Here is a 26,916-nt window from a genome sequence, read left to right on the forward strand (position 1 = left end):
TTTTCAAATAAATACCTAGGATTATGTTTATTTTCTTCTAATAGGGTTGAAAAATAATCTAGCAGATCTAGCAGCTTTTAAAGCCTCTCTGTAAGCAATCGAGCTCTCCTTCCATGAAATCCGAAATACCTCTAGTTTTGTTTTCTCATGTACCATGACACGTGCTTAAAATGCTTACTATGTTTAAAATTCTGGAGTACCATAGTACTTTTTTGTGTCTGTTTATGTGTGAGAGAGAGGAACAGAGAGAAGGAGAGAGAGAGGGAGAGATTATGGAGTTACTGATAATGGAGGGAATGGAAACATTAGGCTGAATATATAATGAATAACAGGGATGAACTGAGAGAAGAAATGACAGCGCGGAACACTCGTTTTCTCATCATTTAGCATCACAGAAACTCTTTGTTTATTACCCACACTTTTCTTGAGACAATATAATTTTATTAAACCACATAAATAACAGTAAATACATAGACGTATGGTAATAACCAGATTAGGAAACAAACTACATAGGCCCTAAAGTGACCCTTGCATTAAAAATTCCCTTAGCCTTTCATGTGCACATTTTAATTAAGTTTTTACTTTTGCCAAAGTTTCTTGCAGGCACACAAATAAGGAAGTTTCAGCGTTTTTATTTATGAGTAAAATGTATGTCTTTGCAAACATTTGACAGACAAATGCATATTATCTGTATGTACCTGTGGTCCCATATTGTTTTTTCTCACACACACACACACACACACACACACACACACACACACACACACACACACACACACACACACACACACACACACACACACACACACACACACACACACACACACACACATATAAAAATGTGAGAATTGTAAAGTGCAGTAATACTATAACTTGCTGGATAAGACCATTATAGGTATTAAAATATTCAAAAAATATATATTTTTTTTTTCTCATGGTTAAAGGAGAACTCTGGTCAATTTTAACATTAAGCTTATTTTTTTGTAAATTTGGAGTACTGTCAGTACAGAGAACAACGACAAAAATCGGTGTTGCCTACACCGTGTTATCCTCTTTTTAAAATTTGCACCCTGTTGACTTAAATGGGGCAAGTTTTAAACCTGCTCTAGCCTCTTAACATCCTCGATGTGTCATTACAAGTGCACAACCATGTGAGTGATTTTATTCAGAGTGAACACAGTGAATCTGACTGCAGTAGATGTGAAAGATATGAATAAAAGTGATGTTAATTCAGCCAGCTCACATATCTGTATTTACTTCCTGTTTTCGGTCGAAGTCCACAGTAGTCGCGCGCGATCATTCGTGTTCAACATCTGATTCGTATGAACTTTCCATTTGAGCTGTTATTCTCAGAACACCACACAGCACCGTCATCGGCTGACAGTCTGAGTCTCCACTGTTGCTTAGTTACCAATGATCGTGCGCGCACTCGACAATCGACTACTGTGGATTTCGACCGAAAATAGGAAGTAAATACAGGTATGTGAGCTGGCTGAATTAACATCACTTTTATTCATATCTTTCACATCTACTGCAGTCAGATTCACCGTGTTCACTCTGAATAAAATCACTCACATGGTTGTGCACTTGTAATGACACATCAAGGATGTTAAGAGGCTAAAGCAGGTTTAAAACTTGCCCCATTTAAGTCAACAGGGTGCAAATTTTAAAAAGAGGATAACACGGTGTAGGCAACACCGATTTTTGTTGTTGTTCTCTGTACTGACAGCACTCCAAATTTACAAAAAAATAAGCCTAATGCTAAAATTGACCGGAGCTCTCTTTTGATAAACATTTGTTTACCTAATGGTACCAGATGTGAATTCTTAATGAAAAATGGCAGTAAAACTAAAACTAAATCTTGCCGAGCTCTTCTGCGGTCAGAGTAATCTTCATCCTTAAGCCTGAGGGTCGATTCTCTCTTCTGTGTGTAATGAGCAACATCATCATCATCATCATCAATACCATCATCATCACCACTAACATCTTCATCATCAACATCTCCCTTCATCATCAACATCACCATCATCATCAGAGCAGGTGAAATCAGTCCCGTTCCTCAACATCTTCATCATCATCAGACCCGTTTCTCATCATCACTGTGTTGCGCAGCCCGAACGCTTCTGACACTCCGTCTCAATCAACTTCTTCTCCATTTCCACCTGGGGATGAAAAAAGATTCATATCTTATGTTTGTAATATGTTTGTAAAACGCGCTGATTTAAACAGTACTGAATAATTGTCCAGTATGAAGTGGTGTTCCCCGTTAGTGTACTGGGGTTCCCCGTTAGTGTAGTGGTGTGTGTAGCGGTGTTCCCCGCGAGTGTAGTGATGTTCCCCGCAAGTGTAGTGGTGTTCCTCAAGAGTGAAGTGGTGTTCCCCGTGAGTGTAGTGGTGTTCCCCAAGAGTGTAGTGGTGTTCCCCAAGAGTGTAGTGGGGTTCCGCAAGAGTGTAGTGGTGTTCCCCAAGAGTGTAGTGGTGTTCCCCAAGAGTGTAGTGGTGTTCCCCAAGAGTGTAGTGGTGTTCCCCAAGAGTGTAGTGGTGTTCCCCGCGAGTGTAGTGGTGTTGCCCGTGAGTGTAGTGGTGTTCCCCAAGAGTGTAGTGGTGTTCCCCAAGAGTGTAGTGGTGTTCCCCAAGAGTGTAGTGGTGTTCCCCAAGAGTGTAGTGGTGTTCCTCGTGAGTGTAGTGGTGTTGCCCGTGAGTGTAGTGGTGTTCCTCAAGAGTGTAGTGGTGTTGCCCGCGAGTGTAGTGGTGTTCCCCGCGAGTGTAGTGGTGTTCCCCGTGAGTGTAGTGGTGTTCCCCGTGAGTGTAGTGGTGTTCCCCGTGAGTGTAGTGGTGTTCCCCAAGAGTGAAGTGGTGTTCCCCAAGAGTGTAGTGGTGTTCCCCGTGAGTGTAGTGGTGTTCCCCAAGAGTGTAGTGGTGTTCCCCGTGAGTGTAGTGGTGTTCCCCGAGAGTGTAGTGGTGTTCCCCGAGAGTGTAGTGGTGTTCCCCAAGAGTGTAGTGGTGTTCCCCAAGAGTGTAGTGGTGTTCCCCATGAGTGTAGTGGTGTTCCCCAAGAGTGAAGTGGTGTTCCCCAAGAGTGTAGTGGTGTTCCCCGTGAGTGTAGTGGTGTTCCCCAAGAGTGAAGTGGTGTTCCCCAAGAGTGTAGTGGTGTTCCCCGAGAGTGTAGTGGTGTTCCCCGAGAGTGTAGTGGTGTTCCCCAAGAGTGTAGTGGTGTTCCCCATGAGTGTAGTGGTGTTCCCCGCGAGTGTAGTGGTGTTGCCCGTGAGTGTAGTGGCGTTCCTCAAGAGTGAAGTGGTGTTCCCCTTGAGTGTAGTGGTGTTCCCCGTGAGTGAAGTGGTTTTCCCCGTGAGTGTAGTGGTGTTCCCCGCGAGTGTAGTGGTGTTCCCCGCGAGTGTAGCGGTGTTGCCCGTGAGTGTAGTGGCGTTCCTCAAGAGTGAAGTGGTGTTCCCCTTGAGTGTAGTGGTGTTCCCCGTGAGTGAAGTGGTTTTCCCCGTGAGTGTAGTGGTGTTCCCCGCGAGTGTAGTGATGTTCCCCGCGAGTGTAGTGGTGTTCCCCGCGAGTGTAGTGATGTTCCCCGCGAGTGTAGTGGTGTTCCCCGTGAGTGAAGTGGTGTTCCCCGTGAGTGTAGTGGTGTTCCCCCTTGAGTGTAGTGGTGTTCCCCGTGAGTGAAGTGGTGTTACCCGCGAGTGTAGTGATGTTCCCCGCGAGTGTAGTGATGTTCCCCGCGAGTGTAGTGATGTTCCCCGCAAGTGTAGTGGTGTTCCTCAAGAGTGAAGTGGTGTTCCCCGTGAGTGTAGTGGCGTTCCTCAAGAGTGAAGTGGTGTTCCCCTTGAGTGTAGTGGTGTTCCCCGTGAGTGAAGTGGTTTTCCCCGTGAGTGTAGTGATGTTCCCCGCGAGTGTAGTGATGTTCCCCGCGAGTGTAGTGATGTTCCCCGCGAGTGTAGTGATGTTCCCCGCGAGTGTAGTGGTGTTCCCCGTGAGTGAAGTGGTGTTCCCCGCGAGTGTAGTGGTGTTCCCCCTTGAGTGTAGTGGTGTTCCCCGTGAGTGAAGTGGTGTTACCCGTGAGTGTAGTGATGTTACACGCGAGTGTAGTGATGTTCCCCGCGAGTGTAGTGGTGTTCCCCGTGAGTGTAGTGGTGTTCCCCACGAGTGTAGTGGTGTTCCCCGCGAGTGTAGTGGTGTTCCCATTGAGTGTAGTGGTGTTCCCCGTGAGTGAAGTGGTGTTCCCCGCGAGTGTAGTGATGTTCCCCGCGAGTGTAGTGATGTTCCCCGCGAGTGTAGTGATGTTCCCCGCAAGTGTAGTGGTGTTCCTCAAGAGTGAATTGGTGTTCCCCGTGAGTGTAGTGGTGTTCCCCAAGAGTGTAGTGGTGTTCCTCAAGAGTGAAGTGGTGTTCCTCAAGAGTGTAGTGGTGTTCCCCAAGAGTGAAGTGGTGTTCCTCAAGAGTGTAGTGGTGTTCCCCGTGAGTGTAGTGGTGTTCCCCGCGAGTGTAGTGGTGTTCCTCAAGAGTGAAGTGGTGTTCCCCGCAAGTGTAGTGGTGTTCCTCAAGAGTGAAGTGGTGTTCCCCGTGAGTGTAGTGGTGTTCCCCAAGAGTGTAGTGGTGTTCCTCAAGAGTGAAGTGGTGTTCCTCAAGAGTGTAGTGGTGTTCCTCAAGAGTGAAGTGGTGTTCCTCAAGAGTGAAGTGGTGTTCCCCGTGAGTGTAGTGGTGTTCCCCGCGAGTGTAGTGGTGTTCCTCAAGAGTGAAGTGGTGTTCCCCGCGAGTGTAGTGGTGTTCCTCAAGAGTGAAGTGGTGTTCCCCGTGAGTGTAGTGGTGTTCCCCAAGAGTGTAGTGGTGTTCCCCGTGAGTGTAGTGGTGTTCCCCAAGAGTGAAGTGGTGTTCCCCGTGAGTGTAGTGGTGTTCCCCGCGAGTGTAGTGGTGTTCCTCAAGAGTGAAGTGGTGTTCCCCGCGAGTGTGGTGGTGTTCCTCAAGAGTGAAGTGGTGTTCCCCGTGAGTGTAGTGGTGTTCCCCAAGAGTGAAGTGGTGTTCCCCAAGAGTGAAGTGGTGTTCCCCATGAGTGTAGTGGTGTTCCCCGTGAGTGTAGTGGTTTTGCCCGTGAGTGTAGTGGTGTTCCCCGTGAGTGTAGTGATGTTCCCCGTGAGTGTAGTGGTGTTGCCCGTGAGTGTAGTGGTGTTGCCCGTGAGTGTAGTGGTGTTGCCCGTGAGTGTAGTGATGTTCCCCGTGAGTGTAGTGATGTTCCTCAAGAGTGTACTGGTGTTCCTCAAGAGTGTAGTGGTGTTCCCCGTGAGTGTAGTGATGTTCCCCGCGAGTGTAGTGGTGTTTCTCAAGAGTGAAGTGGTGTTTCTCAAGAGTGTAGTGGTGTTCCTTAAGAGTGTAGTGGTGTTCCCCGCGAGTGTAGTGGTGTTCCTCAAGAGTGTAGTGGTGTTCCCCACGAGTGTAGTGGTGTTCCCCACGAGTGTAGTGGTGTTCCCCACGAGTGTAGTGGTGTTCCCCAAGAGTGTAGTGGTGTTCCCCAAGAGTGTAGTGGTGTTTCCCGCGAGTGTAGTGGCGCTCCTCAAGAGTGTAGTGGTGTTCCCCACGAGTGTAGTGGTGTTCCCCACGAGTGTAGTGGTGTTCCCCACGAGTGTAGTGGTGTTCCCCACGAGTGTAGTGGTGTTCCTCAAGAGTGTAGTGGTGTTCCCCACGAGTGTAGTGGTGTTCTCCTTGAGTGTAGTGGTGTTTCCCGCGAGTGTAGTGGTGTTCCTCAAGAGTGTAGTGGTGTTCCCCACGAGTGTAGTGGTGTTCCCCACGAGTGTAGTGGCGCTCCTCAAGAGTGTAGTGGTGTTCCCCACGAGTGTAGTGGTGTTCCCCACGAGTGTAGTGGTGTTCCCCACGAGTGTAGTGGTGTTCCCCACGAGTGTAGTGGTGTTCCTCAAGAGTGTAGTGGTGTTCCCCACGAGTGTAGTGGTGTTCTCCTTGAGTGTAGTGGTGTTCCCCACGAGTGTAGTGGCGCTCCTCAAGAGTGTAGTGGTGTTCCCCACGAGTGTAGTGGTGTACCCCTTGAGTGTAGTGGTGTTCCCCACGAGTGTAGTGGCGCTCCTCAAGAGTGTAGTGGTGTTCCTCAAGAGTGTAGTGGTGTTTCACCGTGAGTGTAGTGGTGTTCCCCGTGAGTGTAGTGGCGTTCCTCAAGAGTGTAGTGGTGTTCCCCGCGAGTGAAGTGGTGTCCCCCGTGAGTCTAGTGGCGTTCCCCCTGAGTGTAGTGTTGTTCCGTGTAGTGGTGTTCCCCGTGAGTCTAGTGGTGTTCCCCCTGAGTGTAGTGTTGTTCCTCAAGAGTGAAGTGGTGTTCCCCGTGAGTGTAGTGGTGTTTCCCGTGAGTGTAGTGGTTTTCCCTGTGAGTCTAGTGGTGTTCCCCGTGAGTGTAGTGTTGTTCCTTAAGAGTGAAGTGGTGTTCCCCGCGAGTGTAGGGGTGTTCCCCAAGAGTGAAGTCGTGTCCCCCGTGACATTACCTGGCAGTGATAGTAGGCTCTGCTGCTCAGTTGCTTCTGAGGCTGGACGTCACACTCGATGCCCAGTGATCTCACTCGAGTCTGAGACGCCAGCACACCTGCCACCTCACATTCCACACTGACCCACGGCATCCATCCCTCGGGAAGCTCCTGATCCGAAGACAACTCCAGCTTACACGCCAGTGACTGAGGCTGATCCACAGCTGACACACACACACACACACAAACAACCTGTGAGTTTACATCTCATTACATGCCAGTGACTGAGGCTGATCCACAGCTGAGACGCACATCAAACACACATCATTACACGCCAGTGACTGAGGCTGGTCCACAGCTGACACACACACACACATACACACACATACACCATTACACGCCAGTGACTGAGGCTGATCCACAGCTGGCTCACACACATACACCATTACACGCCAGTGACTGAGGCTGATCCACAGCTGGCTCACGCACACATCATTACACGCCAGTGGTAATGGCTCAGCTGAGGCGACCAGGAACTGCCTCAGAAAAGTAAATATTCATGAAATCTCTAGCGATATCAAATATCATGAGCAGATCCCACCAGAATGTTTTTTGTGAGTTCAGCAGTGAGTCTGGATACACATCAGTTTTATATCGGCACAAGCAGTATCTGTAGTTCTTACCTACAGACTTCATATTTAAATACCTGGGGGTACATATAAACGACAACCTCATCTGGAAAACCAACTGCAGCAGCCTGGTAAAAAAGGCTCACCAATGGCTGTACTTTCTGAGGGGGGTTAAACAGGCTGGCCTGGAAACAACAGTCCAGACATCTTTTTATAAGTGTATGGTGGAGAGCATCATCACCTTTTGTGTTACAGTGTGGTACGGGAACTGCTCAATTTCAGATAGGAAGGCCCTGTAGCGTATGGTTAAGACGGCAGAGAAGATTATTGGATGCAGTCTCCCGGTGGTCAGTGACACATACATCAGCAGATGCAGGAGTAGGGCTTCCAGCATTATGAAGGACTCCTTCCAACAGACTTTTTGTCCTTCTCCCCTCAGGTAGGAGGCTGCGCAGCATCAGAACTAGGACGAGCAGGTTAAAGACCCTAACCCTTTCCAGAAGCTGTTAGACTATTAAACTCTGCCACACACCAGGGGCCAGCTGCCTAAACATAGCCAATATGTTAAGTCTGTGTCTTAAGTTCTAGTATTACCAACTAGCGGTTAGTCAAGGGGCAATTAGTCTTACTTTTTAGTATCAAATTAGACCAATCTACGTTTATATATAACTGACTTAAAACAGTTATGAACAGTTTAAAAGAAAAAAATGTGATGACTAACTTTTAAGACTAGTCTTAGCAGTTTATGCAACTGGCCCCTGACTTATAAACTGAACATTTTGTCTTGAGTTATGATGCACTTATTGCTATGCTGCCAATTTTTCAAGTTGTATATATTCAGGTACGATTGTGTATTTTTATTTATTTATTTATGAGTTGCTAATCTTTTATTTACTTGAGATGGTTTTAACCGGACCTTAATATTTGTTGAATGTAATGATGATAAGTTAAGCATAAGTCAAAAAAGATGTTTTTTACATCAATCCAGAAAATGTTTTTTCTTTCAAACTGTTTTTGAGTGAACCAGTTCAGAAAAATGATCAAATTGTGCCTAACATGTTCTGATGTTTTTAATGTGCCAATAAAGTCACATACTGCTATTTAATGGGATATATATATATATATATTTTTTTTTTTTCTCTCTATACGTTTTAATAATAAGGGCAAGTTTGTCTCAGTTCGAATCATTGTACAGTGAACAATACTAAACCCATTTACATCTATTGACTGGAAAATTCTGTCGTGTTCATAAGTAAATTTATTTAAACTAACTTTATTAAAACCAACTTTTTTTGCATGTGTGCTCATAATTTTAGTTTTTTTAAATTATAATTAACATTCTGCTATTGAAGATACTTTTTGAGCTCTCCGGATCAATCTTAAACCTTTCTGATGAATTGCAGACATTCAGTCATGGGTTTGGTGAAACAGGTCTGAAAGAGATGCTGTGCTCTTCGTCCGGCTCAATATGGGTCATATATGTGCGAAAGCTAAGAGAATTTTACAGGTTTAATGAGTCCGATTGAACCTGTTCAGTCCGACTTTATCCAGTATAAGTTCAAAACTTATAGTAGAATTGAAGCAACCCAACTTTGATCACTCATTTGCCAAACATGAGTTGCTTCATTACGAGTCCATGATTTGTTTATTTTTAAGTGCAATATTTAAAATGAACAGTGATCTCCTTCTGTATGTCTGAGGTGAGTTGGAGACTCAAAGTCCTTCACCTCATAGTTCTGTGTATATAATGTTTATATTTGATTTCATTTATATCCACCATTGACACAAATAGAAGGAGTAATGTTCTGTTTTCTTACCCACATTCTTGGGCGGGAGCCGGTCGATTCTCCACACAATGGCTCGATGAACGTTCTCATATTTGGCGGCTCCGACAGACACGTGCATCACCGACGGAGACTCCGCCACATGGGCCGAGCCCAGACACGTGTTTCGGTTCATGCGAGCCTTAAGGGATTTCTGTCGCAGCAGAGACATGCTGTTCGGCACCTTCACCCAATCCCCCGGGAACGGCACTCGGACCACTACGTTCTCACATACAGTCTCTGAGCCTCCTGTGGGATGAGGGAAACCCAGCAGGACATTGAGGAAGACCTGGAGCTGGATACAGGCTCCCTGCACCGTCAGCAGGGCTTTAGTGGAGAGCGGCGGATCCTCATAGCATAGCGAGGCCGTCCTGAAGCGCATCAGCTCCACTCGACACCCGTCAGGAGGACTGAACCTCATCACACGCTTCTCCTTAAACTCTGCCTCTCTCACACACCCATGGAGACTGTAGTCTGTGATCTCCATCCACACCTCGTCCTCATCTGACCTGTATGCAGGAACTTGTCTGAGGAGCCCGAGGTCATTTAGTGTGAGGAAACATTCCACCGCTCCGTTCAGGAACGCCAAACAGTGGATCTGAGTAATGGCTGAGCACTCAAGAGTAGCCCCGTCCTGATCTCGCCTCATCCAGACCCGGTCCGAGATCTGCAACGACAGCTCCTGCTCCTCATAGTGCTTGTGCTGTAGATGAGGCACTGGCAGGCGGTTTAGCTCTTCTTCTATTGAGGCTAGCAAGTCCTCCAAGTCTCCGTATTCTGTGGTGCCGAACTTCAACAGTTGCTCCACTTCCGGTTCGTGGGTCACCTCGAGCTTGGGGTGGTAGCGCTTTCTCTCGGTGTAGGATACGTGCTCCAGCTTGACTGTGGCGATCCTGCGTGGCTCGCCATATCTCTCCAACTTTAGGGCCGAGAGGCGGGTGTAGGCGTGCAACTGGAGCTCTCGGAAGGGCTTCTCCAGGCCCTGCTCATAGAAGAGCTGAAGCAGGGCCCCGGGACACAGCCGCAGGTACACCGGACCCCACTGACGTGACGACATGCGGTTCTTCTTCTCTGGGATCCGCAGCATCAGGGACCAGCCGTGCCTCCTCTGACTGAGGAACAACCCCTGTGGGACGAAGGAGGACAGACATCTCTTTATCGCTTTATCTTTCCCAGCACCTGAGGGTCGACTCTCTCGGTCCACCTTCACATCATTTCCATCCAGCTGCTTCTCCTCGGTCCTCAGCTGCTCCAGTTTATGGCAGATATAGGAGTAGGAGTACTGAAGGTGGTCTTGGGTCGGCTGGTCACCATCTTTGGTGCGGATGAAGAACCGGGGCAAACTGGGTCCAGAGTCTGAGTCTGATGATGAGGTCCAGGACAATCGTTTATGTTCTTCTTCTTCCCCCCAGAAGGGGTTGAAATGGCCTGGCTCATCTTGGGATGCTTTGAGGGAACCAGTGCCTTCAGTGTTTCCCATTGAATCTTTTTGGGAGAAGCTGGTCAAACAGCGGGAGAAGTCCGGCGCTGTGGGCGTCGATCCCACCGGAGTGCACCTCGGAGTATTGCTCGGCACCTGGGAACTCCCGTTAAGCCCAAACTCCAGTGAAGGAGATTCTATGGCAGAGCTGAAGATCCATGATTCACTCCCCAAAGATGGAAGAACAAGTTTCAAGCCGTTGGGCCGAGGTATTGACCCGGAGCTCGATCCAGGAGAGTTCAGGGATTTCGGGGGTGAGGAGAAGGTCGTCGCTTCATCATCAAACGTAACCCAGTTGGCTGGGTGATTGGTGGAGCACATCGCTTTACTCTTCTTTATTCTACAGTCTTCTGCAGAAATACAAAGAGACAGACACAAATTAGGTACTTACACATTTAAAAAAAGAGATTCAAACCAGCTTGAATGGTCTGCTAATGTTGTCATTGTTCCAACTATGTTGTTTGGTCCTGAACAATTCAATTACATTTATTTGTATAGAGGTTTTCACAATACACTTCGTTTTAAAGCAGCTTTACAATGTACAATTTAGAGTGATCTGGAATTTCAGAAATGTACATATAAAAAATCACAGTTAGCAAAATATGTATTAATTTAAACAATGTAATAATTTAAGGCAAAAAACAATGAGCTCATTGAAGTAATGAATACTTGTTTGTTAACAAATGATTGACATTTAGAAAAATGAAACATTGGTGCACGTTGATTCAGAGTTTGCTTCATCTGAAGTTTTCGCAGGAGTTGGTACACACACATACTCTGGAGAGAGTCACACACACCGGGCACTGAAGGATTGTCACGTTAATCAACTGATTGACTTCGAAGACTTAAGGCCAGTTCACAGTGCACCAATAGACACCGTTAGACACCTCGTTGGGTTTTGTTGGATCCGTCAGCGTCTGTTAGCGCTGGTCTGTTGGGTCGGGGAATGGTGGGCGTCTGATGGTACAGTGTGAATTGGTCTTAAAAAGATTAAATATGACACATCTATAGTTATAACTACTAGACTATGGTCTCAAACTCTTGGAGGCCCACAGGCCTGCAGAGTTCAGCTCCAACCCTAATAAAACACACACTGTATCTTGTTAATCAAGGGCCTCAGGTTTACTAGGATCTTCAAGGCGGATGAGCTGGAACTAAACTCAGGAGCCGAGTTTGGGACCACTGTACTACACAAATGAGGAACATACTGTACTTTGGCAAGTCATGTTTAGTTAGTTATATAGCTAATGCTTTATACAATAGAGTTTGCTTCAAAGCAGCTTTACAGTGATAAGCAGGAGTTCTCTTCTGACTTTTCAGTATGAGCACAATGTAATTGATGATCAGAACAAGTAAACGTTCTTGTAAATGCATGGTATTCAGTTTCAAATATAAATCTAGTCACAGTAATCACAGTAATTAAAAACATCTAGTTTCACACCACTAAAGTATTCCATGAAGAAAGGGAAAAAGAGAAAAAAGAGAGAGAAAAAAAGATTGCACAATCGTCCAGTAGGTGGAGCTGTACATTAAGATTGTAAACCAGCATTAAAGAACAGAAGACAGTAGAAGTATAATTAGGGGTGATTAATCTGTCTGATTTCCCGATTCGATTCGATTACGATTAGTGAAGTCCCGATTCAATTACAGTCAATTTTCGATTATTAACGATTCTCGATTAGCGATTATTGATTTTCCATTTCACATCAGTAAACGAAAATACACTACAAAGTGATTGCAGTATCAAAAAAAGTCAGCTGCTGAATTACTTAACTCTTTTATTGAGTAACAACAACTCAAAGCACTTTCTGTGTCGTGTAGTTATAACTTAAGAATTATTTGTATGTAGCGTATGTTCTGTAGAACACAGAAATGAATACATCACATTGTGTTGTGACTCATCAAGTTGAACTAAACAATAACAAATAAATGAAAGGCTTATTTCCTTTAGGAAGTAGATCAGAACCAACATACTGTAGAAATTGGAAAATTTTCTTCTAGAAAGACAAGGTGTTGTTCAGGTGGAGGAAGACTGCAGGTTGCAGTCGAAACATATCAAGGTAAAGAAAAGGTTTTCTCTCCACCTGAACACCTTTCTAGAAGAAAATTGTCCAATTTAATCATTAAGAAGACAAAATGAACATTTTTGAACAACTTACTGTAACTTCAGTAACACCTATAGGGCTGTCATGATAACAAATCTTGCTGGGCGATAAATTGTCCAAGAAATTATTGCGATAAACGATAATATTGATAATAAAGTCGTTCTGAGACCATTTTCTTCTAAAATAATGATAATGGCATAATAATGAAGGTACACCTTTTCAAAGACCAATAAACTTTTATTTCTAAAGACTATTTAAATGAACAAAACAACCAAAAACAATAAAAGCAATGGACTGTCTCTGTTAACAAAAAATGCACTTACCAATGTGTGATTTCTGTTCACACTGAGAATCATATCATGTACTGTGTGAGCATGCGTCTCAGATGAGTATGTGCGCTAGTTTGTGTGTCTGTGTGTGTGTGTGTTTGTGTGTGTGTGTGCTAGCGTCTCATATGATATGAGTATGTGCACGGAGAGTTTGTGTGTGTTCCGTCTCATTGAGTTTGTGCGCGAGTTTGTGTCTCCGTCTCATTGAGTTTGTGTGTGTGTGTGCTCGCGTCAGTATGTGCGTGGAGAGTTTATGTGCGCGCGCGCGTCTCATATGAGTGTGTGCGCGCATGTCTCATATGTGCGTGGAGAGTTTGTGTGTGCCACGCGTGTCTCATATGAGTAGGCTATGTGGGTGGAGAGTTTGCATGTGCGCGCATCTCGTGTGTGTAGAGTTTGCGTGTATGTGCGTGAGCGACTTTAGGTGTGTCGTTGTGCATTTCATATGTATTTGTTTGAGCATTCAGCAGTATACATGCATGTTTGACTACTTAATATATGTGTATGCAAGTGTTTCATATATTATGTGTGCGTGAATCAAGTTTGATATAAGCCCTAAACGGCGCCTCATATGAGGGTAAGAGCGCGCGAGAGAGAGAGGAACGAGCGAGAGGTAGTGCTTGCGCTACGGCACTCTGCAATCAAAAACGATTGTAAATAGGATCAAACAGGCTTTTACACACCTGCTCTAACTCGCTCTGGCTGGTTACTCCATAGACAGTGCGTTACACGCGCTTGCTAACTGGAACTGGGCGCGTTCGTGATGTTCAACTTCCGGTATAATTTTTTTTACAAAATAAAGTAATGCAATTTTTTTTTAAATAAATAAAAAATCGATTTTTGAAGATTTAATAATCGATTCATACTCGTCCATAACATATTCGCGATTAATCAATAATCGATTTTTTTCACCACCCCTAAGAAGTATGGTGCACATTCTCTGCTGGGAATGTCTTTGTGTTTTCACTGGAACAGGTAACCGATCAGCAAGGTCTGGGTTAATCGACAGAGAGTTCAGGGTTTATGTGATGTAAGTTAACCTACTCTCTGGAACTGAACTTCAGGTGGATGACGATGGGCTCAATGAGCAACATGACATCATGACTTTGCGTAAACATACACGCCACTTTCAAGTCAAGTGGCGTGTTATCTATACGCATTTTGAGTTATCCGCGTGTATGTCCACGCCGAAATCTTTTGCGTGTATGTCTACGCCATTAAATGTCCGAGTGATTCCGCGTGTATGTGTACGCTGTTAAATGTCCGAGCGAAACGAAGCAAAATCTATATCTACATCTGTGGAGCGATCTTTTTTTTCCTAGGATGGTAGGAGAACACTCATAACTGGTATTAACCCCAGTGACGGGTAGGTTTAGGGACGGGGTTGGGGTAGGTCATATATCTATATATACATAATACAGTAATATAACGTTAAGTCAAAGGCGTTGATAAACACGCTGAAAAGCGATTATGCATGTTGATAGCACGCCAAAAATGGAAATACGAATTGGCGTGTCATACATACGCCATTTCATGAGATCAGTCTGCAATGAGAAACATCCACAGGGCTCAGTTTGCTCAGTATGGAGTCTGTAAATGGGATGAGAAGGTGTAGGTGGGACAGAAATACTGAAGTCAGCAGCTAAAAAAAAAAAGCAACAGTGTGAGTCTCATTGAACGGCTCCAGAAGAATCCTAGAATTCCTGACAGAATTCCTCAGGGACAGAGGGATAAACACCGGAAACACCAGCCCTCCGTCCCACAGCTCATTCATAGACGTCATGATGAGACTGGGTGTCAGACAGATATTTTACTTCTGTGGTTCAGTTCATTAACACACACTTGTGTAGAGTACACTACGCTCTAGTGCACTACACACTCGGATGATGTACTTCAGCCCAAACCAAAACATGTGCAATGTTGGACACCTTCTACACTCAACAAGTCAAGTCACCTTCATTTATATAGCGCTAGTAACAATATAGATTGTTTCAAAGCAGCTTTACAGTGATACCGTATTATCCGCACTATAAGGCGCACTGGATTATAAGGCGCACCTTCAATGAATGACCTATTTTAGAACATTAACTGTATATAGGGCGCACCGGATTATAAGGCGCATAAGATACTGCGGTCAAACGTTTGACTGGGTTTGCGTTATGCATCCACTAGATGTGCTATTTAATGTGCTATTAGTGCTATTAGTAAGTAATATTAATAAAGATGCGTTTATCAGTAAGCGTGAGCGCGCTGGGGCGGGCACGTAACTTACATTCGTAGCCTGACTCATATGAGTATTCATGTGCGGCGACTCGCTGACAGCCATGGCAAGCTGTTTCATATATGACGCCCGCTTACCTTGGCTTGAACAGGGAACGTTTTCTGAGAGCTTTGTAGCGAGTGCGCGGCGCCGGAGGCGAGGCGTTTATTAGTAAGCGTGAGCGCACTGGGGCGGGCACGTAACTTACATTACTGTAAGTGTACTGTACTCATATGAGTATTCATGTGCGGCAGCTCGCTGACAGCAACAGCTGGCTGTATTGAATGAGACGACCCGGTTACTGTGAACGGGGAACGCTTTATGAACATTCTGTGACGCGCGAGCAGCGCCGGGGACAGTGTGTCTGTTCGTATGTCTGTTAGTAAGAGTGAGCGCTCGTGAGCAGGCACGTGACTTACACACATAACCTGATTTATACGAGGTTGAACTGGCCGTGTGACAGAGCGGGCATAAGATTGACACGAGCGCGAGTTCGCTGGCGAATTTAATAACGCGGAGCGTTATTAACCAATTGATCCACATATAAGGCGCTCCGGATTATAAGGCGCACTGTCGTTTTTTGAGAAAATTAAAGGCTTTTAAGTGCGCCTTATAGTGCGGAAAATACGGTAATAGGAAATTACAGTAACAGAGATTGTTTTGGCTTTACAGCAGCTAACAATAAAGTTATTGTAGATAACCTAAAATAGATTCCAAAGTGGAAGCCTTGAAAAAAAAGAAAGAAGGTTATCTCTGCGCGAACCTCAAAAACGTAAACCCGCAAAAATGTCGACGGTGTGCACATGCGCATCACATGTTTAGTCTATAGGTATGCGTGTTTGAATATATGTGCGCTGGCGTGTAGTCCTTCTTTACAAACCAACCCTTAAAAAACTACTTGTCTGGCCTTAAAAATGTATAATAAAGAATCATTTATCACTTTCGCGTAGCCACGTGAACCGGAATTATCCCGACAACGTTTTATGAGTACAGAGGTAAAGGGAAGGGGGCGTTCACTAGGGAGAAACTAGGGACACTTCAGGGATGCGTTGTCGTCGTGTCCAGGCGCAGGTCCTTCATCAGCTCTGGATATGGCCTGGATCCGGCGGAATGCGGTAAACCTCGGGATAAACAGAGAAACTAATATTAGCGTAGACGCCATCCTTCTTATGATATACAAAGTACATCAGGATTTATTGGAAGTGTTCCCGGTTCCGGCTGATCTAATCTATGCAGCCTAACATTGAATTATAGCAATTAGAGCCCATAAAAATGTAAGCTTTATCGGCTTTGTATTCTGGTTTGCGATCTGGTCTCCCGATTATTAGTATTTAACAATATTCAATTAGTTATTCCACCGGACATGGAATCTTGTTTCTTTTCTCAAATCTTCACTCACGTCTCACCCATTTTTGCAGAGGATTATAAATGTTTCTTCCTTTGTTTCGCTTTTAATTAGGCCTATTATATTTGCATTCTTTACTGTGGTAGCCTAAAGTAGAAGAAATCCCTGTAGGACAGGTAGCCTAACCTTTTACTTGCATGTCAAATTCTTTTTAACACAGCTTTTGCTTGTTATTAGACTTGGTAAGGCACGTCAAATTTATTTGTAAAGCGCGTTTCACACACACATGTGATTTTAGTTTTGATTTCTCTGGCAGCGCAAAATCAAACATAGCCTACAGGTCCTTCTCAAAAAATTAGCACATTGTGATAAAGTTCATTATTTTCCATAATGTAATGATAAAAATTAAACTTTCATATATTTTAGATTCATTGCACAGGTGTTTAGAGTTAATTTGTTGATTCAGATGATTAGGTTAATAGCTCGTTTAGAGACCCTTTTCATGATATGCTAATTTTTTGAGATAGGAATTTTGGGTTTTCATGAGCTGTATGCCAAAATCATCAGTATTAAAACAATAAAAGACCTGAAATATTTCAGTTGGTGTGCAATGAATCTAAAATATATGAAAGTTTAATTTTTATCATTGCATTATGGAAAATAATGAACTTTATCACAATATGCTAATTTTTTGAGAAGGACCTGTAAATGTCTTGACACTGAGGTTGATAAAATTCACTCTTTTACAACAAGTAGAAAACATGAAGATATTAGAATAGAGATGGTCTCTTTCCTGCTCGTGTCCCACATCCCTGATCCCTCTCAGCGCAGAGCGGTAGGCTTAGGCTATATCATGCGTCTTTGTGTGGAAATATAAAACGAATGTGAAAAAAACCAACTTTATTATATTATTTAAGTAACCATTATTTACTGATATTTATTTCAATGCTTTACAGGCATTAGTATTGTTTCTTTGACAGAAGTGCTCAGATAAACACGCATGTCTGTTATGGAATGGATGTTTGAGCCATGTTTATTATTATTTTTTTATTTACCTCCAAACCTTTGAATATTCGATGTTGATTACTACGGAAACTTCGAAGCTCAAAAAATGGTATTCCAGCCCCAGTTATTTCACTGTTATTTCTTCTTGCCCTGACAAAACACACCAATTCAGAAAATTAACGGAATGCATAGCTGATATAAAAATTTGGATGACTGGTAATTTCCTACTACTTAATTCTGAAAACACAGAGTTTCTAATTATTGGACAAAAAACCTCTGCACATATTAACCCAGAATACTGTCTAACACTTGATGGCTGCTCTGTCAAGTCCTCTTCGTCGGTTAGGAACCTGTGTGTGTGTGTGTGTGTGTGTGTGTGTGTGTGTGTGTGTGTGTGTGTGTGTGTGTGTGTGTGTGTGTGTGTGTGCTCTTTGATACTGAAGGAATACAACTTTGTCAAATGTTTAATGTAGTTTCATATATAAACTGAGAAAGTTCTGTAACTTGAATTTAGCATTCAGCTGTGGAGCACGAATCTCCTGTCTTATTCTGTGTCTCTATATACAGCTGTCTGACGGGTTTTCTTTCTATTGTAAGTTAAATGAAACATGTTAATGAAACTCTTGGAGACTCTCGCTAAGCTTTTGTCTTAGCAAGAGATAGTCCTGTCACTCCTGTTCTGGAGTCTCAGGGTTTGAATAAGTTTTCCCCTCTCTCTTTTAATACCGGTTCCTAAACCTGTATATGAGTTTCCACCATCACAATGTAATCCCTCCCTCTTATAATGTATATATATTACAATGTTTGACTCAAGAAGTCAGACGATGTTGGAATGACTGCAGCTACCGACAAGCAATAAAAGAACTTCTGCTTGGAAAACTTCCTCCGTCTCCTTGTCTGAGCTTCTAACTTTTCTACAAGGAAAAAGTTCACTACAATACCGATCTTTCATTTGAAAGCCACGTTTCTAGCATCTGTAAAACCACATTCTTCCATCTTCAAAATATATATAAATTACAACATATGCTTTTAATGAAAAATGCAGAAGTTAGTTCATGAATTCATGACCTTTAGGCTAGATTACTGTAATGCTCTACTGGGTGGTTACCCTGCATTAGTGTTGCACGGTGCACCGATACTTCAAAAGTATTGCGATTCTCGGAAATTAAAAACGTCACGATTCCTAAATTTATTAGTATCGATACTTCTATGAATGACCGCGTTCCAGATTTGTAAGAGACGTATTTCATATTGGTATGTGCAACGCACGCTTCCAGTACCTCCCTATGGACATGTGTGTTTTTTCTCCTCACGCACGCAGCAAAGAAGCTGCAGCTGTCATGAGACAAACACTACAGCGAGATGGCTGCATGTGCGAGTGCAAGTGACACTGTGGCCGCCGGTCAGTAGCGGAGTGACAATCGGGAGAGTCGGGACTTTTCCCAGTGGGTCCGTAGTGTTTCGAGGCCGCGAGGGCCGGTCTGATAGTTATACATTGCAGGTTCTTAGCAACACCCCATCCGGCGGACTGGTGTACGGCCGCTGCCCGCTGGTCAAACTGTGCAGAGTAGAGAGTCTCCGCAACGAATAGAGAGTCTCCGCAACGGCGATAGATAGAAGCGAGCGTCACAGTGAAGACTGTGCGCGAGCCGCAAAGACACTGTATCCATGCAACTGATAGCACCTAAAAAGAGCGCTCAGCTTGATTTAAAAAACAACAGATTTTAGCGCTATATCTCTTATTTAATAACCAGAACCGGGGACACTTCCTATAACACCCGATGTACTTGTTACATCATAAGAAGAATAGCATCTATGCAAATGTTAGTCTTTCTGTTTAATACGAGGTTTACTAAAGTCAGCCGTATCCAGACCGTATCCAGATCAGATGGTGGACCTGCGCCTAGACACGACCACAACGCATCGCTGAAGTGCCAACCTCATCAGCCCTGTGAAGGCCTCATCAACACGACAGCCATCGGCACTGATCCTCAACAAACTCGTCTCGATACTGGCGTGATGACTCTGTCCTCCAACCAGATGAACTGGATAAATATTGTGAAAGTTCTGATCCAATCTGACCTTTAATGCTGCCTGAATCATAATCATACACTGTTCGTTCGTTGGCCATAGGAGAACTGAGCGACTGAGCCTGGGTTCTCCCAAGATTTTACTCTCCATTCTGTCACTGATGGAGTTTAAGTTCCTTGCCAATGTTGCCTTGGCTTTTGTCTTGCTTAGTTGGGGACATTTAATATAAAACAATATTATTGATCTGCCTTACTTAAGGTGGACAATGACATAATTTTCTTCTAGAAACAAACTTTGATGCATTATTTTCATGTTATCATTGTGAAGCTGCTTTGATAAAATCTGTATTGTAAAAAGTGCTACATAAATAAAGGTGACTGGACTTGACTTTACTTTGACAGAAAAGGTAGATTTGAGGTCGGCCTGTAATTGACTAATTTTATAGGATCAAGTTGTGTTTTTTTAAAAAGCGGTTAAATTACAGCCAGCTTAAACTTTTTTGGTATGTATCCTAATGACAAAGATGAATTTATGAACCAACAACTAGGACTTTATCTGGGACCAGTACTAACTTCTTTGATAAAGTCTGTATGGTGTCCTGGTGGCCTGTATACAGTAGCCAGCACAAATTTTAAACGTGATTTATCATTTACACTAGATAATGTTACATTGAGCACCAACACTTCAAAAGATTTATATTTAAAACAAGACTTCTCAGTAATTCTGAAGATATTACTATAAATTACAGCAACACCTCCCCCTTTGCCTTTCAGACGAGGTTCATGTTTATAACCGTAATCTTGGGGGGTGCACTCATTTAAAGTAATGTTATTGTTTGGTTTCTGTCAAACACAGCACATCTAGGTTATAGTCTGTAATCATATAATTAACAATAAGTGTTTTTGAAGTAAGGGATCGGATATTCAGCAACCCAAGCTTTATCATTTGTTCATTTGTATTATATCTGTTTTTTATTTGTTGAACATCAATCAATGGGTTTGGGAGTTCTTTGTATTTCCTAATTTGGAGAACAGAAACAGTCTCTATGTAATGATATCTAGGTGAAAGAGGCTCTATGTGATGGGATTTATCTGACCTTGGTGACGTGAGACAGCTAGCAGACGGTCGGTTTAGCCAGTTTGTCTGCTTCCTGACCTGAGCCCCAGATTGTCATGTTTGAACTCTAAGACTATGTGCCATTTTACTATAGAGAAGAGCAGCACCATCACAGGTAAATAATAATCTAAGAGAATTTACGATTAGCATTAGCCAGCACTTTTTAATTTGCTTTAATGTCAGGCGCTCTGGCTCCCGGCAAACATGTGACTATGGTGGCTGGTGTCTCTATTTTCACGTTCCGTGTAATAGAATCGCCAATAACTGGGCACTTTCAACAGGATCTCAGTGGGTGTTTCACTGAGTGAGGAGAATCTATTAATTATGGTAATCTGAACGGAAGAGTGGTGTTTTGTCCCACGACTACAGCGTCTCATGATCACCCAATTGCCCTGCTGCACGGACTCTACAGCCCGAACCGAACAATGTACAGAGTTTACTAAACTAGTCACATCCAAAGCAGTATCCAAAGCCCTTGCACTCTTACTATCCACGATTAAAGTTTGGATGCGTATCTCTAGTTCTAAAATCTTCTCCGTAAGCCTGACTGTGTCCCTGCATTTATCACATGTAAACCCTGTGCTGACAGAGAAGGCTATGCTATACATGTTACATGAAGTGCAAGTCACAATAAGAGGAGATGATGACATGACTCACAGTGTTGTTTGACTGATCCTACCTTTTGAAATAAAGAAGGCTGCAAGCACGGATGGCAGGTTAACAGGCTAGCGAGATACTAGCGTGTTGTAGGGGTTGAACGACTTCAGAACGACATAACAGTCGACTGTTATGACATCAAAGTCGAGTCGACGTTGACTAGTCGCCGACGTCATTCATAAAAACACAAGAGATGAGACTGCTTTGCAAAATGCCACAATTTGCAATTTATTAGCAGAAAATGATACAGATGCTGACAGACAGCTCATAATGGGGCCGTTTACACCTGGACACTCCATGAGTTTTCTGAGATCGGATAGCTATCTGATTTATCAAAATGATTCCATTTACACCTGGTCACATAAATGTGTTTTCGCAAAACGGATATAATTCCGCGCTATTTGCAGATTTAATGGAGTTCAGGTCACCGAAAGCAACAGTAATGAGCTGCATTTTATTGATCATCAGCTAATTTCAAAATCAAAGACCGCAATAAGAGAGAGCGGCAACAGCACTGGTAAGATCATTTTGTTTCTTTACTTTTAACGAAGATGATTGTGTGTTAAGCGTCTGCGATTTACTTTCACTTTGATTTGCGATAGTTTGCACGTTGGCTTAATGAATAAATGCTAATCTGCGGTTTTGCGCATTGCCATAGCTTCGTCATATAATGAATATAACATGACATAGCCTACACGCTCTCACACGTTTATTGTTTAGCATTGTTGGGAGGAGTCCAATTTACATATGTGGTTTCAACAACCAGATGCATTTGCACTTGTCCAGTTTGATCTGGAATGCGACCCAGTCCACCTCCTGAAGTGGTTTAAGCAATTGGATTTAAATCCGTCTCCAATGCGTTGCAGAGGGCATTTACACCGGGCCTTTTCACGACCACGTCTGCTATCAGACCACAAAAACACTTGAAGTGGCCAGGTGTAAACAGCCCGCTCTGAGAAGCCGCGCAAACCGGAATTATACCGATACTGATCAGTACAGAGGTAAAGGGAAGGAGGCCTTCACAGGGGAGAGACTAGTGACACTTCAGGACTTCAGCATGTACAGAGTAAACAGCAGCGGTCCTAGTACTGAGCCTTGTGGTACACCATTCTGAACTTGTGATCGATAAGACATCTCTTAATTTACTGCTACAAACTGATAACAGGGTTAGGGTTAGTATGATTTAAACCATACTAGTGCAATTCCACTAATGCCAACATAATTTTCGAGTCTTTTAAAAAGAATGTTGTGGTCGATAGTATCAAATGCAGCACTAAGATCAAGTAACACTAATAGAGAGATACAACCACGATCGGATGATAAGAGGAAATCATTTGTGACTCTAATGAGAGCAGTCTCAGTGCTATGGTGCGGTCTAAATCCTGACAGGAAATCCTCGCAGATACCATTTCTTTCAAGAAAGGAACACAGTTGTGAGGATACTGCCTTTTCTAGTATCTTTGATAGAAAAGGTAGATTTGAGATCGGCCTGTAATTGACTAATTCTGTAGGATCAAGTTGCGTTTTTTTAACAAGCGGTTTAATCATAGCCAGCTTAAAGGTTTTTGGTACGTATCCTAGAGACAAAGACGAATTAATGATGTTAAGAAGAGGATCTATGACTTCTGGAAGCATCTCTTTCAGTAGTTTAGTCGGTATAGGGTCTAACATAAATGTTGTCGATTTAGATGATTTAACGAGTTTATAAAATTCTTCCTCTCCTATAGCAAATAATTAATGGAATTTTTCGTCAGTGAGACTACACTGCACTGTCTGATGCGATGCTGTAGTAGACGGTTGCATAGTTATAATTTTGTCCCTAATATTATCAATCCTGTAAGTTAAGAAGGTCATAAAGTCATTTCTGCTGTGTTTCTTGGAAACTTCTGGGCTTGAAGCTTCATTTATCGTTAGTTTAACCAGTTTCAAATAAATGCCTAGGGTTTTGTTTATTTTCTTCTAATAGGGTTGAAAAATAAGTTGTGCTCAACAATACATGTGATACGTCTCACCTTACAAGAAATGTGGGAGCAAAATGGCTAAACATAAAAATATTTTAATTTCTTAATAATTATCTTTTCAAGCAATGATTATTTTTTAGTTCAGCTTTCTTTTTGACATTTTTGGCATCAAACAATATAATTCTTATTCACAGTAATAAATAAAAAAAGCTGATTAAAAGATCAGATTAAGAAATAATTGCAGAAGCAAGCATCTCGTGTTGTTCTCCTGAAGCCGTATGAGATCTGCATGTGAAGAACAGAGCGGATCTTAATGCTTTAATGCTGGAAACGGGAATCACATGACGGTTGGGTTAGTTCCTCACACAAATCTATCGTTTGGCTCAGGAATAGGCCTACTCCGAATATTTGAACTTTTTGAATATCTGCCTGTTGTGTCCTGTGATGGCTTGGGTTACCAATAGTAGAATCCTGCAATACCATTTCTAGACACCTTCTGATTTTGTGTTAGCGCCACCAATGAAAGGAAAACATGCACAGAAAATAACTTCATCGTGGCAAATTCAGCTCTTTCTTTCCAAGAATTTAAAACCAGAATGTGGCTCATATATTGAAACAAATTAGGCTCAATATTTCAAGAGGGTTATCAACGGAATGTTTTGGGTTAGGAGAATATGTTAATTACATTTAAATAATTAACAGTCTTTTCTGAATATCATTAACCAATACAGTAGCCTACTGAATAAGTGGTGTAAAATAATAACAACAATAACAAAAACTACGTTAGGTCCGTAGAAATGCGGTGCTGAAACTGATCAGGATTTTCACTTTTCCTGTTTCTGTACTTCAGTTAAGAGACTAGAACCTGTTTCTGATGACTGACTGTGGATCAGAATTAACGTTATATATTGTTTGTTTATCTCGAGATAAGTTTGCAAACTTACCCTGAAAGTTTCCTCAGTTTATGAATCCTGTCATCATCTTGTTCTATGATGCAGTTTTACATGAACTTCACTTGAGTCTGTTTTTCTCTGATGAGCTGAAAAAGATTTTACATCAAACAGGATTACATCAATTCAGTGTCACTGTTATCGCGACAGTCTAACGACTGGAACTATAATCGTCATCAAAGTCTTGACGTTTCCTCGCGGTGAAGATTAAATATGATTTCTGATGAACTCAGAGCCGCTTTAACTCTGAGATTCGCTGTTTCTTTGTTTGCAGAAACTTCACAACAACATAAAACAACAACAAACAACTGAAGCACAAGTGGAAACATTGGTTGTGTGTGTTTGTTTGAAATCTTTTGTCACCTCATGATTTTAGATGTATGATCCAGTGCAGAAACGCTATTTTCTCAAAATGGCAGAAATAACGGGAGCGAAAACATCCCGACGGGAAGCGGATTCCGCGATTCTACTATGACGAAGGATTATCATAAAGCAGGTCTTCACCATTGGACGGCGACCAGTCAACGTCATAATATCCTCATTAATATTTAAGAGATAAGCCTTCAGCATTGTGTCAATATTCATGAGCGACTATTCTTATTTAGGTTAGCATAACGTCACAATGAGCAAATTATTATTCATGAGCTCATCCCTCGCTGTAGTAAGAATCATAATTAGGCGAACGGAAGAACATCAGCTCCCAAAACTTTTTTTTTACTGTAGATGTTTTAGATGAAGATTGATTGAGTTCGTGAAATGAATACTGAAATGAACAAGTGAATGCAAAATGGTTTAGTTTATACCTTTATTTACTTGATTTAGGTTGAATCCAGTACATTGTGCTATTAAACAGATCAGTATAAAGAGAGATAAAAGAGATTAATATGAGATGATCAGACTCAGTACACTCATGCTGTCACAGATGATTTAATGATATATTCACATCATATTCTACCTCACAGCTGTTGAGATATGACATCATGAACTTGAGACAAGAAATATATTTAGAGCATAAAAAATCATGACTTTTTTTTTCTTGAGGAAAGTAAGCAGAAAGTCTGTGTCGATTCAATGTGTTTATTCACACAAACCCTTTTTATCCATACGATTTCATCATTATATTGGTGGGTTTATCACGATGACATCACATAATCAATCACACATATCTCACACAATCAAATCTGGCTTGGGATGTGTGTGTGTGACGTCTGTGTGTGTGTGTAAGCCAATATGTGATTTATCTAATCAAATCACGCACACACACACACTCGCACACTCACACGCACTCGCACAGACACTCGCACGCACACTCGCACGCACACACACTCGCACGCACACTCGCACGCACACACACTCGCACACTCACACGCACTAGCACAGACACTCGCACGCACACTCGCACGCACACACACTCGCACGCACACACACACGCACGCACACACACTCGCACGCACACTCGCACGCACACACACACGCACACTCGCACGCACACTCGCACGCACACACACTCGCACGCACACTCGCACGCACACACACTCGCACGCACACACAATCGCACGCACACACACAAGCACGCACACACACTCGCACGCACACACACTCGCACGCACACACACACGCACGCACACACACAAGCACGCACACACACTCGCACGCACGCACACTCGCACGCACGCACACACACTCGCACGCACGCACACTCGCACACTCGCACGCACACACACACGCACGCACACACACTCGCACGCACACACACAAGCACGCACACACACTCGCACGCACACACACTCGCACGCACACACACACGCACGCACACACACACGCACGCACACACACTCGCACGCACACACACACACACACACACACACACACACACACACACACACACACACACACACACACACACACACACACACACGAGATCTTCTGGTCTCGTGTCACTGTTGTGTGTGTCAGACGCAGGTGTTCGGCCCATCTGACGTCTGTCCATTATCGGCCCTTGTTCTTCTTTGAGTTTCCCTGCAAGAGTCCAGCAGATGAAAGCTTAGATTTCACTCAAGATCTCGTTGAGAAACATAATTTTAGAAATTTTACTAATAGTTCACCCACCCTTTTTTCCCAACATTTCCCCACTTCAAAAAGTAGAATCAGACAAAAGTAACTTCTGTTGACCATATTTGACGAGCTCCATAGATCAATGTTCATACAAAACAGAGTCTGATCAACACAGAGTCTGATCAACAACAACTCAACACAGAGTCTGATCAACACTAACTCGACACCGAGTCTGATCAACACTGAGTCTGATCAACACAGAGTCTGATCAACAACAACTCAACACAGAGTCTGATCAACACTAACTCGACACCGAGTCTGATCAACACGGAGTCTGATCAACACTAACTCGACACCGAGTCTGATCAACACTGAGTCTGATCAACACTGAGTCTGATCAACACTAACTCAACACCGATTCTGATCAACACAGAGTCTGATCAACACTAACTCAACACCGAGTCTGATCGACACAGAGTCTGATCAACACTAACTCAACACCGAGTCTGATCGACACAGAGTCTGATCGAGTGTTGAGTTAGTGTCGATCAGACTCGGTGTTGAGTTAGTGTTAATCAGATTCGGTGTTTATTAGATTCGGTGTTGAGTTAGTGTTAATCAGATTCGGTGTTGATTAGATTCGGTGTTGAGTTAGTGTTGATCAGACTCTGTGTCGATCAGACTCGGTGTTGAGTTAGTGTTGATCA

General features: G+C 43.3%; 2 protein-coding genes across 6 annotated transcripts in view; both read right to left on the bottom strand.

The window, feature by feature from the left end:
* Positions 1-419: 419 nt before the first annotated feature.
* ston1 (stonin 1) lies at positions 420-24,627 on the bottom strand. 5 transcript variants are annotated; one of them, XM_077237540.1, is made up of 5 exons: positions 24,518-24,627; positions 24,149-24,243; positions 8,910-10,745; positions 6,485-6,687; positions 420-2,162 (listed from the first exon to the last, which is right to left on the bottom strand). In XM_077237540.1, exons 3-5 carry the CDS (start codon positions 10,714-10,716, stop codon positions 2,097-2,099), a joined length of 2,076 nt encoding a protein of 691 aa, XP_077093655.1. In that variant the 5' UTR covers positions 10,717-10,745; positions 24,149-24,243; positions 24,518-24,627; the 3' UTR covers positions 420-2,096. The 5 variants fall into 5 exon arrangements, with proteins under 5 accessions (XP_077093655.1, XP_077093657.1, XP_077093656.1 ...); XM_077237542.1 differs by lacking the exon at positions 24,149-24,243 and having other exon boundaries at positions 24,518-24,616; XM_077237541.1 differs by lacking the exon at positions 24,518-24,627 and having other exon boundaries at positions 24,149-24,505.
* Positions 24,628-24,945: 318 nt separating this feature from the next.
* Positions 24,946-26,916, bottom strand: part of ppp1r21 (protein phosphatase 1, regulatory subunit 21) — a 54,744-nt gene continuing 52,773 nt past the window's right edge. Inside the window, exon 22 of the mRNA XM_077237564.1 lies at positions 24,946-26,173. Within this exon, the coding sequence (XP_077093679.1) occupies positions 26,144-26,173 (30 nt within the window). The 3' untranslated portion in view covers positions 24,946-26,143. The remainder of the gene's footprint in view (positions 26,174-26,916) is intronic.

The sequence above is a fragment of the Siphateles boraxobius genome, unplaced genomic scaffold (assembly GCF_051911475.1).
Source record: "Siphateles boraxobius isolate OS27281-9 unplaced genomic scaffold, OSU_SipBor_1 204, whole genome shotgun sequence".
In the NCBI taxonomy this organism is placed as follows: domain Eukaryota; kingdom Metazoa; phylum Chordata; class Actinopteri; order Cypriniformes; family Leuciscidae; genus Siphateles; species Siphateles boraxobius.

Bases quoted from the DNA above. Each gene is read 5' to 3' on its own strand.
- ston1 (XM_077237540.1), bottom strand. From the start codon at position 10,716: ATGTGCTCCACCAATCACCCAGCCAACTGGGTTACGTTTGATGATGAA. The intron at 6,688-8,909 runs GTAAGAAAACAG...TGTGTGTGTCAG, and splicing joins GCTCCCGCCCAAGAATGTGG to CTGTGGATCAGCCTCAGTCA. The intron at 2,163-6,484 runs GTAATGTCACGG...TTTCATCCCCAG, and splicing joins GAGCCTACTATCACTGCCAG to GTGGAAATGGAGAAGAAGTT.